This window comes from Grus americana, chromosome 1 (assembly GCF_028858705.1).
Source record: "Grus americana isolate bGruAme1 chromosome 1, bGruAme1.mat, whole genome shotgun sequence".
Lineage (NCBI taxonomy): Eukaryota > Metazoa > Chordata > Aves > Gruiformes > Gruidae > Grus > Grus americana.
This window is the reverse complement of record NC_072852.1, coordinates 144856654-144869727: the sequence shown is the minus strand read 5'-3', so window position 1 is coordinate 144869727 and position 13074 is coordinate 144856654. Positions and strand designations below refer to the sequence as shown.

General features: G+C 41.7%; 1 protein-coding gene across 2 annotated transcripts in view; it reads right to left on the bottom strand.

Moving 5' to 3' along the window:
• The window catches only part of SLC9A7 (solute carrier family 9 member A7), an 84439-nt gene that overhangs the window by 27994 nt on the left and 43371 nt on the right, over nucleotides 1-13074 (bottom strand). Inside the window, exons 8-13 of one of the 2 annotated variants that reach the window (XM_054834409.1) lie at nucleotides 11107-11212; nucleotides 10675-10763; nucleotides 10448-10561; nucleotides 7925-8036; nucleotides 6402-6555; nucleotides 962-1021 (exon numbers count right to left, since the gene is read on the bottom strand). In XM_054834409.1, the coding sequence (XP_054690384.1) occupies nucleotides 962-1021; nucleotides 6402-6555; nucleotides 7925-8036; nucleotides 10448-10561; nucleotides 10675-10763; nucleotides 11107-11212 (635 nt within the window). The remainder of the gene's footprint in view (nucleotides 1-961; nucleotides 1022-6401; nucleotides 6556-7924; nucleotides 8037-10447; nucleotides 10562-10674; nucleotides 10764-11106; nucleotides 11213-13074) is intronic. The other variant, XM_054834414.1, reaches the window with a different exon arrangement.

The window sequence follows — 13074 nt, the reverse complement described above, 5'->3', positions numbered from 1 at the left end:
ATTTTAAAATGGGTGGAACCATTTCTTCTGATACTTCAAAAACCTTTCCAAGGCCCTGCAACACAGATGACAAGTTACCAAAATACCAGGCTTTATTACATTCTAGCATATGTAATTAGTGTGGCAACAGCCCAAACTAACTGTAATAGATAACAGTTTTTAAGTTGTCTGTACAAGCTAACATACTGCATCTGTGGCAAATTTAGTAGTTGGCTGGGAACCTTCAAGTGTGACAGGATACATGAATAACTTACCATTGCCCCACACAAAAGTTTTCTTTAGATAAATATTCTGTATATATTTATATACACACACACACACACACAGAGAAATACACATTCTCCTATAGCTGACAGTTACAGATTTTATTTCCCCCTCCCTTCTTTCTCTATCCATGTATCAGCTCTAGAAACCACCAACTGGAGAAGACTAGGATTCTGGTTTATCTCCACTCTTACTAGCATCTTCCTATAAAGCAATGTGATAACCCTCAGTTTTTAAAATACATTCCCCAAAAGGCTGAGCTAAATCATCTATGAAGTCTCTTCCAACCTGAACACTTTTACAAAATAACCCCAAAGAATACTTAAGAATACCTGTGTGATTAAGGATCATAGGATCACATCCATGATTTATCAACTTTCAAGTCTTCCTAGGCCATTAGAGACACTAATTCTGCTTCATTAATTACCCATACACAACAGTTAAAGGATGTGGCGTTTTGTGGGGGTTGGTTTGCTTGTTTGTTGTTGGTTTTTAAGCTAAAGACATGATGTGTGAACCACACTCCAAGCTCAGAAGAGAACAGACTCAGAATTGAGGAACATCTACGGCACTCTGCAGAAAAGGAGAAGCAGCAGCAGCATGCCATAGTATGGAAAAAGACCACACGCTTAGTGTTATAAAGATGAAGAAAGCCAAGCACCAGGTTAATTTGCTATCAAGGAAAGCATGATGTCACCTGAAATACAGCCAGCGGCTTTGACTCATCTCTTCCACCGATGGAACATGGTCACCAACTCTGGTACAGTACAAGAATGCAATGTGAGTAACAAAATGCTCATGAGATGGTAGCTTTACAGAGCTCCTTAGCAAAACAAAATTAACGAACAAAAAACCCTACCCAATCAAAAAAGATAAAGCATACAAGAATAAGAATGGCAGAACAATGACAAAGTGACAAAAATCATAAAAATTAACAACAGCAGCAATTTATGATTGAGATGTCCAGTGATATTCTTCATTCCTTCAGATTCAGGCTAGCAAAACACCTGTATTCATGACAGGCTACCTTCCCTCCGAAAGTTAGATTCAGTACCTCTCAAGAGAGCTGCTACACAGAAACAGAGCCAATCTAAGACAATTCCTACCACTTTGGACCTGCACATGGTCTAAAAGAGAAAATGTCATTAGAGAAAGTCACGACAGAGGTGATCAATACTGCCTAATTCCGGAGCAGTCCAGTACAACTGGCAATACGTACTAAACCACTCGGTTTAACTAACAAATGACTAGCAATCTTTAATATAATAAATCTCCAGTCATAGCAGAGTGTGCTTTTACTCCTTACTTTGCCTTTTTCAATTGTACTTTAAAAAAAGAGAAGCACAAGTGAAAGCATGATTGGTTTCTAGTAGTTTCCATGCAAATTCCTTAGCAGCTTGTGGTTTGTCTTCCCCCCCCCCGCCCTTCTGGTTTTCCATGAAGGCATGCTACATGAACTATGTATTGCTTATGTGAAATAAAAGCTCAGATGATCAGAAATCCACAGAGGCCGCACTTTACAATGAGCAGGTATACACATCCTGATCGCAGGCTCATATCTTGATCAACCGAATATTTAAGGCCATAGCTTGTGCTATGAACAGCATGCACTCATCTACTCCTTGAAGGCCGAGGCAAATACCAGACTTTGGATAGATTTGTTTTGGATTCATGGTTCAATAGCTCTTCTCGCATACCAACATACACTCCAGGTCAGAGTAATCTGCTCCGAAAGGCCAACACTGAGACGACTCTGAATATGCGGCAAAAACTAAACATTAAAAATTGCTCTAACTTCCCTTCTACGACTTCTTTCTCTTTGCTGTATCTTTGCCAAGTTAATATACTGACGTTTTCCCAGATGTCCATAATGAGTGCAGTGTTTTTGGAAAATTTTAGCTATTTTGGAAGAGTTCAACTGTTTCTCAGAAGATGGCTGAGGATGAAAATAATTCCCACCACTATGCTTTTTAAAAATAATAATAATAAAACCCAATCACTAAAAAAACCCCTGGAATTAGGAAAAAGTTGTTTCAGGTTGGTCTTTAGGTGCCTTTGGGTACTCCTTTACTTGACCTAACCAAGATAATGACTCCCGAAACTGCCCGCTGAGACCTGCTAGAGCTTGGCAGTTAAACTCATACCACCCATGTGCTCTAGATACATCTCAACCCAGCTCCTACAGGGCCTGGGTCTTCCCCACACTTTTTTCCTCTGGTGTGAATTGCTGTGTTTCAGAGCACAAGAACAGAGATAAAGAAGCACTTCCCAGCCTTACTTCCAGACATCCTAAAGAGACGGCAACCTCTTTCCTACCAAGGGAAAAACCCAGAGGGGTGAGGCTGGAGGCTCGGAGGCTGCAATGCACCTCCATTAAGAGAGATTCAAGGTTGATCATGAGAAACTAAAGATTGAGAAAGAAGGAGGTAGATGGGAGAAACTGGATTAGGAAAGATGACTAGAGAAAACGGTGTAGAAAAAGATACGGTGAAAGGAAAAAGCCCACAACAGAGGGCAAGGCACAGCACCTGTGTCTGTGCATCTGCCCTTCAAGTGCAGCAGAGACCAGGTAGAAGGCAGTGAGGTGAAGGATCTAAGTTACAGAATAATAGAAACAGGCTGCAAAACAGAAGGACGTAATCTCCTATCAGACATCCCCCCTGCTCCAGTCCAGAACATAACACAAGGCTGGATCCAGGCATCAACACTCACATCCTGCCATTGCACTGCGGCATGGTATTTCAGAAATGCACATTTTATCATTGGACCACCCTGAGCAAGACAATGGAGTATAACCTGAGACTGCCACCAAGCTGTCAGTTTTACCACCATCACATAGCAGCTATACGAGATTTAAGTGTTTCCAGACTTCCTTTTTTAGTTTGCTCATTTAAAGAAAAGAAAAATCACTAAATAGAAAGCTCTTAAAAAGATTACATTTGCAAAGTCAGACATAAGGTAGTAAATATCTAAGTTGACATTGTCTGTGCAACCTTTAATTTTTATGGTAGAAAGATACCTAAAATATTTTAAATTGAAAAATATAATGCTTTAAGATTTAGAAAAAGGTTGTTAAGTATAACTGAAATTACTTCATTAAAATAAACACGAACTTTCTCATTTGAAGCAGATCATGAAGGAAAGGAAGGCCTTAATCTACATGTTGCTTCGCTCAACATGAAAAGAACCAGGTCAATAACCTCTAATGAAAAATGCAAAAAGCATTATTTTGCAATACAAATGCTAGGAGTTCACTTTTTTCCTGTGACAGATAAGTGAAATGATAAGTCAGCTACTTTTCTGAAAAGAGGAACTTTGCCAGTGGTTTTGATTTGCAGGGCTCTCAAGTTTGCTGAAACTGCTAAAACTTCAGGCAGGAAATTGTTTCTTTGTTTTAGTCTCAAAGGACAAGACTATATTTTTAATATCCAAGTCATGCTTTAGTTTCTAAGAAAAAAAAATCTACTGCTAAAAAAGTGTAATTGTTTACCACTCACATGTTTGGATACGTCTCACTGATAGACAGCCAAGAAATTCAAGCACATGACATCACAGCTTTAACTGCAGCTTCTGGTGTTAATTTTTAACTTGCTTAGCATCAAGTGGCAGAAACCAAAAGCATCTAAGGATTCCATTATTTTTTACTTGGATTTTGCTGTCATGACCTCACTTACCCAACCAGTTAAGCAGTAAACTGAAGTTAAGTCTCTGCTACAAACCATAGGTCCTCTCCTTAGCTGTACATTTAAGCCTGATCAGTGGACCCTGGTACGCAGGTAACGTACCCTGTCTGGGAAGATACCTGCTCTTCTGATTACTTGAGACGTTCAGAACATCTCCATCTCCTCCTGCCTATCTCTTCCACTGGGTAGAAAGGGATGGAAAAGAGAAAAGCAGCATATTTCTAAAATTCAGCTGGAAACTAATTTGTCCCTTTCTTAAATCTGTAAGGTCAGACAGGGCTTCTTGCTTTCCAGCAGAAAGGGCTCTCTTCACAACAGGGGGTACTTCACCGGCACCGAGGTTCTAATTCTCCATCAGCTGCACACGGCTGCCACCTCCTGGCACAAATCGGATTTCACGCAGTCTCAAAAAGTGCAGTGTCCATCATTAATAGAGCAGTGCCTATCAAAGCAGCTGTAGGCAGACCCATACAGTTCTCTAAAATACTTCCTATGCAGAGTTCCCTTGTTTACATGATATCCTTCCCTTAAAAGGGAAGTTAACCATTTATTTTCCATCAACCATGCCAAACAAGTGACAGTTAAAAATTACTGCTTACTAGCAAAAGTGGTTAAATCTCAAAAAGCCCCTACAGTTAAACACTCAAAAGACAGTTTGGCCAACCGTCTTTTGGCAGTTGCTCCTCTAGGAATGGTGCAGCCTTTCCAGTTGTTCTGCCTTGTTGGCCACAATAATGATTTTTGCAAGTACAGCCTACCCGAAGGGCAAGCCTGGAACAGTGTTAGCCATTTCTCCCTTCAGAGGCAACTCACCAGCCAGGCTCATGAAGTCTCATTATTGAACTAGATTAGTCCTGCTAAAGGGATAAGTGCATCTTAGAAGCTTCAACAAACTGCTTCCTAGGTTCAGCTGGGGGAGTGGGGGGGTAGCTGCTACCTCAGAACTAGTTTCTAGTTGGCCAGGAGCTGGGCCATACACTGGAATTCAGTCCCATCCTACTGCTGGCAACTGAAGGAGCACTGTGGCAGAAGTAATTGTTGTCTGCATTTATAAGCGGCCTTCTGATACAGGCAGACTGAACGCATTTCCTCTTCACTTAGCTGTTCAGCAGCACATCCTGTCCCTTGCTGGATGATAAGGTTTGAAGGAAACAACCAACCACGCTCCCTCAACAAAAAAAGGGCAGGGCAGAAGGCTCAGCATGCCAACACCTATGTGAGGGCTGTTGGAGTCAGTTTTGTTGACCTGATCACAGCCACACTTCAGTAGATGCTTTGGAATCCACTCAAGTGGAAGGCTGACAAAGGGATATCCTCACAGCGGCGATCGCAGAGGCTGCAGGTAGATCTTGGTGGACTTCGTCCAGCCATTGCGAGCAGACTGCAAGAAGTGTTCTTACCCATGTGCTGCTGCCGGAACTCATCTCCTGCATTTCTGGGAGTCCTATCTGTCTTTTTTTTTTCCCCCCAACCTACAAAGCACTTGCTACCTATTGCCACAAGTAGTTCACTTAAGTTTTCCAAAAGCAGCACCAGTCCCTAAGAATGGTCAGTTCTTCCAAAGACTGAAACTGGTTTTATCTAAGATTGCCTTGTGATAGAATAGGAAAAAACAATGGGAGAGAAATTCTGGTTAGCACAATTAGAAAGCAAAATAGAATAAAGCACAAATCATTTACACACAAAAAACGCATTGAAGGGTTTGCACAGTGTTTTAATCCCACTCTATTTACCTTTGCTCCTCCCAACTGCCAAAACTGTCACAGACTAAAAACATATGTTATGTTATGTCTTTAACAATGACTGAATCACGATTCTCTAACATTTCAGTTGTTAAGCTGTCCTCAAATATGAATGTACTTGCAGCCCTGAAGTACCAGGTACTGGCCAGGATTTACAAATGGCTACACAATCATGCTGCTTACCATTTTCACAGGTCTCTAAACAGGAAGAGATAAATCCAGAAGACTAGAAAGATCCCATTTATCCCAGTTGTTTAGGTAACATCAGGTTTGTTTCAATAGGTGTTTAAAGTGCATTCAGTTTAGCACCACCCACTAAAAACTCCATTTAACTTGAAAAACAAAACAGGCCATTATCAGGAGGCAGAAGACAGGGAAGTGTCTGGTATAATAGGAAGAGAATTTTTTATGGGACTAGATAGGCTAATTCTTTCTTTTCAGTATAGGGGCTGCTGTATCAGGCAACACTATCTCATATCCTACTGGGCTGACAAGGACCTAGATACCTACACACAGAGCATCAGAGACCTTTAGGCTGAATCCCAGCAGCATCTTGTACATTTTCTTTACCAGCACCTTCCTCTAAAACATAATGTTCTAAATACCCAGAACACCTCTAGCAAGCATCAAACAAGTTCTGTAGGACTACTCCAGATTAGCAGAGTTGCCACTTGAGAAGTGAAGTTTCCCCAGCACACAGTTCCATACTGACCTGATGTTCAGCCATGACAGCATAGGAGTTGTACCTCCACCGACAATCCACACAGTGAAAAAGACAATGAGCAGAGTTGTTGAGAACATCATTTGATGCGAGTAGGTAGCAGTATCTCGTATAGCCAGAGCAAATGCCATGGCTCCCCTGAGACCTACATGAAAGAATGAAACAGCAGAGCTTCAGAAGTGCAACTGCGCCTGTTTGTAACACAGCATCTTTCCTCGCTCCCTCCCGCCACACAGGCACAAAGCGACAGGCAGAAAGCACTGGGCTCCAGCAAGCTTTAGTTCCCTCTGTTTCCCTGATAAATTATGCCCTGGGATGATTTAGAACGTAATTTGCCTTAGTAATTTTTTTAACTTATAGAAGCCACAAGTGCTAAGAAAAGGCGTAAATAGTTCCAGAAACTAAAGAGAAAGAAAGGCAGAAGCAAACAAGTTGTGAACAAGAGCAAAACATAATAATACGGAATATAAGCAGCTCCCTGCATCCAAATGAAAATGCACACTTTTCCAGTTGATTCCGTAACTAAAGTGTGAGTTCTTGATATGAAATTGTTATCAGCTGGAAAAATATTCTAGTTAGTAATATGTCCACAGGCAGACTATATTCCACCCACCTCCCCTGCCCCCAATAATGAAACTCCACTAGCAAGGACAAGTCATGGCATTTGCCCATCTAGAGACTTCTTCAGTAGGGGAATCACAGAATTACAGGATAGTTAAGGTTGGAAGGGACCTCTAGAGGTCATCTGGTCCAACTCCACCGCTCAAGCAGGTAGGTTGCCTAAGACCACATGCAGATGGCTTTTGAGTAACTCCAAGGATGGAGATGCCACAACCTCTCTGGGCAACCTGTGCCAGAGGTTGGACACAGTACAAAAGTATTTTCTGATCTTCAGAGGGAACCTCCTGCGTTTCAGTTTGTGCCCAATGCCTCCAGTCCTGCCACTGGGCACCACTGGAAATAGCCTGGCTCCCTCTTCTTTACACCCTCTCGTGTGCAGAGGCATCCCAGGCACTTCTTGAGGATACAAATGTTTAGACACACAGACACACACTCCATGATTTGCTTTAAGTGACAAACTTACAATTTCTGTCGCACATATAACTGTTTAAGGGAGTTTAAGTCAAATACCTTGCTTTCTCCAACTAAGTGGGAGAGGGCACTCATTAATATGCCTTGATTTTCTCAGCAGATATCTGTTTCTGCACAACAGAATGTACTCTTTCTGTACGCCATCTCGGCTAGGAATAACCTTCTGGAAGAGATACATACCAATTCCCCCATTCCCTTCAGAGGCACTTCAAATGAAAATACTCTATTCCCAACATGAGGTGACTGCTTGCTGCCAGCAGCTGGCATTTCAACATGTCACTTTACCCAGACATGACACACTTTCTGTAAAGGTTGAAAGATACATGATGGCATGCTGCAACAACCATTAAGTCTTCTATTCAGGATGCATGGATGTGATTGTACTATAAATTGCTTGTAAGATTTTTTTTTTTTGCTTTTACCTGAAAACATCATCATATGCTGAAAGTTCCAGCTGATCTTATGCCTTCTGCCCAGATTCAACAAGAAGGAGAGAGGGTAGATGTGTGCAGCTCTGCCTAAAAAAATTGCAATCTGTTCACAGCTGAGGGTTAAGGATTTCACTTTCCAGAGGTATGCACTCTTGGGTACCTGGCTCTAACACGAAGCTTCTGTTTTAGTGAGAGGTTTACATCATGATATCAAGTGTTTTTGTTATCTCTGTCCATATCAAACAGACTTTGAACAATTATGTGCATAGAGAACTCAATGCACAGAATGCAAATTTTAACTAATATAACCGAGTTTAATGCACAGTGAAGTTACACGTAGTATTTAAATATCAGTTGTACAAATGAAGACTTCACTTAAAATTTCACACTTTAAACCACTATCACCACCACCATTCAATTATGTGTTTCAGACCAACAGAAATGCAGTCCTATGTACAGAATGAAAACCAATGTAAGACCAGCAAGTGGCCATTCCATTATGGCTCCTGCAGAGGCAAAATCTCCTACTGGCTGGCAAGCACTTAATACACAGTTACTAAGATGATGATACATCCAAAAACCACCTGTCAGCACTAGAATGAAGTTCGAAGAGTAGTAAAAAAAGAGTATTGCAGAAATTCATGATGATAGATGGTAAGCTACTTCCCTCCCTTACTGTGGTGTAAAACATTCAGTGGTTCCAGTGAAGAAGTAGAAAGCTGCATACACCCTCCACCATCTAAGGAATACTTTGGGACAAAGTGGAGTGATGTGCTGAAATCCTATAAAACACCAACACAACCAGAAGCCCACCAAACACTGATCATTTGGCTGCTGGGATAACAACATTAGAAGAATGAACAGTTCTCTTATGGAAAAGAAATAAAACCATAATCAGAGCTCTAGACACCACGGGGTTGTTGCCATAGCTAAAGTAAAGCACTACTGCCTGCAGGAAATTATGTCTCTAAGAAAATAAGATTTTGATTATTACTTTGTACAAAAAGCGTCATGTAATTATTCCAAACAACTTTTATAGCAGTCATTTTGAGGACTGCAGAACTCAGACATCATAAGCCATCATAGCAAGAATGGCTAGGATTTTTCAGTGACACTGAGGCTTTAGCTCTGCCTTTGCAGTCCAGCCTTTCTCTTTCAGCAGCTAACGACACCTCTACATTTCACTCCCGCAAGGTGTTAACTCAATGGGGACAACAGCTGTCGAGGCAAAATGTGGGTGCTAGTACTAGCTGCCCTCCTCACAAAGGCAGAAAAAACACTCAAGAGGCAACAGAGGTTAAGTGCAGTGATAGAAAAAGATGCAAAAAACATAATAAAAGGTAGGTGGGTAGGAAGAGAAAGGAACAAACAAGACAGCGTAACCTGAGAGAGGATTGAAGGCCACAGCAAAGATGAAAAATGCTTAGTATACCAATGCAACTATTCTGTTCATGTCTTTATCCGATGGCTGCAGGGCTCTGAAGCATTTTTTCAGGTCGGAAGAACAGACGTGAGGAGACATAGGAGAAAATTTATTACTGTTTCAGAAAAAAAAAGTAAATGGCCAAAGGAAAATAAAGACAAATGTGATGAAAGTCTAGAAGCAGTACAGAGATGAGAGAAAACAGTGGAAAAAAGGAGAGAAAAGAAATACATTCTGGATTAGGCCATCTTTGCATGTCCTTTCACTGGGTTTTATCTCATTGCCAATAGTCCTCCCACTGCAGCAGGCAGAGAAAAATGACGGCTGGAAGACAAGTTCCCATTGCTTCATGCACACTTTTAATTGCTCTGAATTTTCAAGCAGCCAGGACTATAGTGGAGAAATAGGTACATAAGCAGGGGCGGGGTGCAGAGAGGAATCTAGTGATTCCCAGCTTACACGAGTGTGGCTATTACAAAAGTGTTCAGTTCTGGGGAATTCCAGAGCCAGGTACCAAATCAGCCAGGGACAATGGGAACTGGATAACCACCTCCAACACCGGCACCTTTCAGCAGTGTGCACCCTTCTTGTCATGGTCTGCACCACAGCTCAGTTCCTTCCTCCTCCCCCCATCACCTGAGAACTTGACCTCTACCTTTGGGGCACTGCTCAAAGATATTCACCCATGATCATCTTTATTTAACTTGAGGTTTGTTTGTTTTCTTCAAGGGACCGTTGGAAGTGAAGAGAAAAATGAATCCTTTCTAGGCCACCAACGTTCAAATACAAGAGCAACACAAGCATTGCTGGCTGTCAATAGCCAAGTCACACAGTAAATTTATCTATTTATTTATCTATTGAAATTATATGACTTCTAGCACTTGCTCAGATGCAGAGCGAACAACTGTGTGGCACAGAGGCCTTAGGGATTTGATGTAAGGGGTAACCCAAAGATTGTTCTCAAAATTCTTGTGCCTGCAAGACAGGAGGGAAACTCAGGTCAGCCACCATCCTCTATTCAGTAAAGCCAACAGACATCATACATTTTCAGGCACATAAGATAAACCTCACACAAAGTGAAAAAAGGATACAAAAGCTCCAATAATGAAAACTGGGCTGAATATGTGTTTCTGGAAAGTAAACAGTGCCAAACCCATATAAGAAAATATGAAGTTCTCTGCCAGGAAGTGCAATACCTCAAAGAGCTAGGGAGAAAACAGTCATATGTTAATGGCCAAGCAATAAAGCCGCTTTTCAAAAACAATAGTACACAGAATATTACAGCAATACAGTGTAAAAAGGTGAAAGACAGTCTTGCCTGCTTAGTGCGACTTCTTGATTCAACTGACAAATTATTGTATGTGTAATGCGCCTGGGTAATTCCACAGAAGAGGACAGCCACCACACCTGTGAACAGAATCACGTGTGAAAAATCAGCCTGTTTACAGTGTGAGCCCAACACATTTACTTAAATTTATACATCATCCTTAACCTTGAGTTTTTATGAACCTTATTTTCAATTGAGTTAGATTCCAGGTTGGAATTGGGGGCAGTTGGGCGAGTGATCCAAACCAGTGCTTTTAAAAGCCACACAGTGAGCTGCACCTTCGATGGCATTGTACAGAACATACCAAAGCTCAAAGCACCAACATCGCGTTTCTCATTGGAAGGTTTCAATAAGGAAGTGGAAAAAGGGCTGCTAAGACAGACAGGGCTTCTGTCTCCATATGCTAGAATCTCAGCAACTCACCAGTAAATCCACAAGCTTCTGCAAGCAAGAAAGTGCTCCAGGACATCAAGAAGAAGAGAGCAGTTTCCAGCAGGGGGAAGCAGTGCAACTTGGTAAACTTCGTCACGTTAAATCATTTGTTAAGGGATCAAAAAAAGAAAACGGCTTCTCTGTACCCGGTATTTATAAAAAACACTTTTATGTACTAAGGACCAATGCTAGTCTGAGAACAAAACACTTTTAGTGCTGAAAAACATCAATTCCATCATATCAAGACAAACTTCAGAATCAAGGTCTCCCCTTGCAACAGTCATCAGTTTTGGATGTTTTTGCTGCGTACCCATGGCATAACTGTGGCTCCATCTCTTTGAAGTAATATCTTACTCTATGCCATGTTTCCCTGCAAAGTGCCAGCAGGGAAGGGATATACACCTGGTGCTCCTTTTAGATTGTGTCTTGGGTTTTTGGTTTTGTTTGGGGTTTGTTTTCTTAGTTGGTTTGGTTTTTTGTTTGGTGTCTCTCCTCCCAAATAAAGATGCCCCCTCATCTTTAAATAAAGCATAAAGCATAAAATACATTCAGAAACATTTAATTCACAGGTCTGTTCTTGACTACAGCAACCCTAAGATGAAATAGATTTATCAGAATTTTTCTGCTCTGATTTGTTGACAAGTCTTTTTCAGAAAGCGCGGCTACTTCTGTACTTTTGAGGCAAAATAGAAATCCTGCCTACAACAAAATATATTTCCTCTCCTTGTAAAGTAAGGAGTTGAGTAAAAGCTAACTCAATTGGAGCAGCTCAGTCTTTCAATGGGAAGAAAAAACAAGTTGATCTTCCAGATGAAAGCAAAACTTGAGGAACATCAAACACACACCAAATTAACAGTTCATACACCTACTGAAGAAGTGGAACAGATTTCAGTAGTGTTAAATATAGCTCTTCACATACTACAAAGAAGTTATTCACATATTTATCGATTTTTAGGGGTTTTTTTTCCCCTCATCACTACTCTGGCAGCAGGTAAACACTGAACAGCTCACTGTACCTGAGGTGCAGACAGCAATGCACAACTCTAGTAGAAGACACAGAAAGAAACCATGTGCTAACAGGGGTGGTAGAGAGATCCCTGGTCTTTCTGAAAGATGACAACTAGCACAATCTTCTCTGAAATCCAAGTGGGAGAACAGCAAGAACGCTTGAAACAGTAAGGTGGTAGCACTCTCCCCTGCTCATATGAAGGCAATCGGTACCTCAGTGTGTCCTTGATGCCTCAATGGACACATCAAGTCTGCACCATCATCCACCATTGCTCTCCACATGTAACACAGCTGCATCCTGGGCTCTCTGCAGCACTACACAACCTAAATCCAATGGCAGCACCGCTGCTTGGGGAGTCGTGGCTCAGTATGGGACAGGGATGCTGAAAGCAACGAGCAGCACCACCTTTCATAAGGAAATTCACAGGTCCTGGGAGTTCTGGGGCTCACAGCACTTGACTCCCTCCTGCAAGCAGCAGTCAGGTAGCCCAGAAGACTCAGTGGAAATGGTCTCCTGTGGGCTTTATCACAGAATTCTGCGTTTGCAACCAGCCACAAGTGATTAATACCAGAGGGAAACAGCTGGCAGCCTTTCAATGGGAGCCTGGTTAGGATGAAGCAATCCTGAGGCTAGGCACCCGCACCTACTTCTTGTTGGCAGTCTCTGCTACCTTGGAGAAGGGCAAGTTCTCTGAAGCACAGCCTCCAGCCACACTCAGCTGCAGCCCTGCTTTGTCAGAAGGTTACCCTCAAAACAAAAGCCCAGACCATCGTAAAAAAGAATATATTCTTTTCCATGATAGTTGGCATTACACCAAATATAAAACTTAGCATTTTTTTAAACAGCTGTTAATTCTCCACACAGTCACTTCTCCACATAAGCCATCTGTCTCAAACTTTTGAGGACGTACTGTTACACTCAGCTGAATTTCTACCACCCTCCCCCCCAAA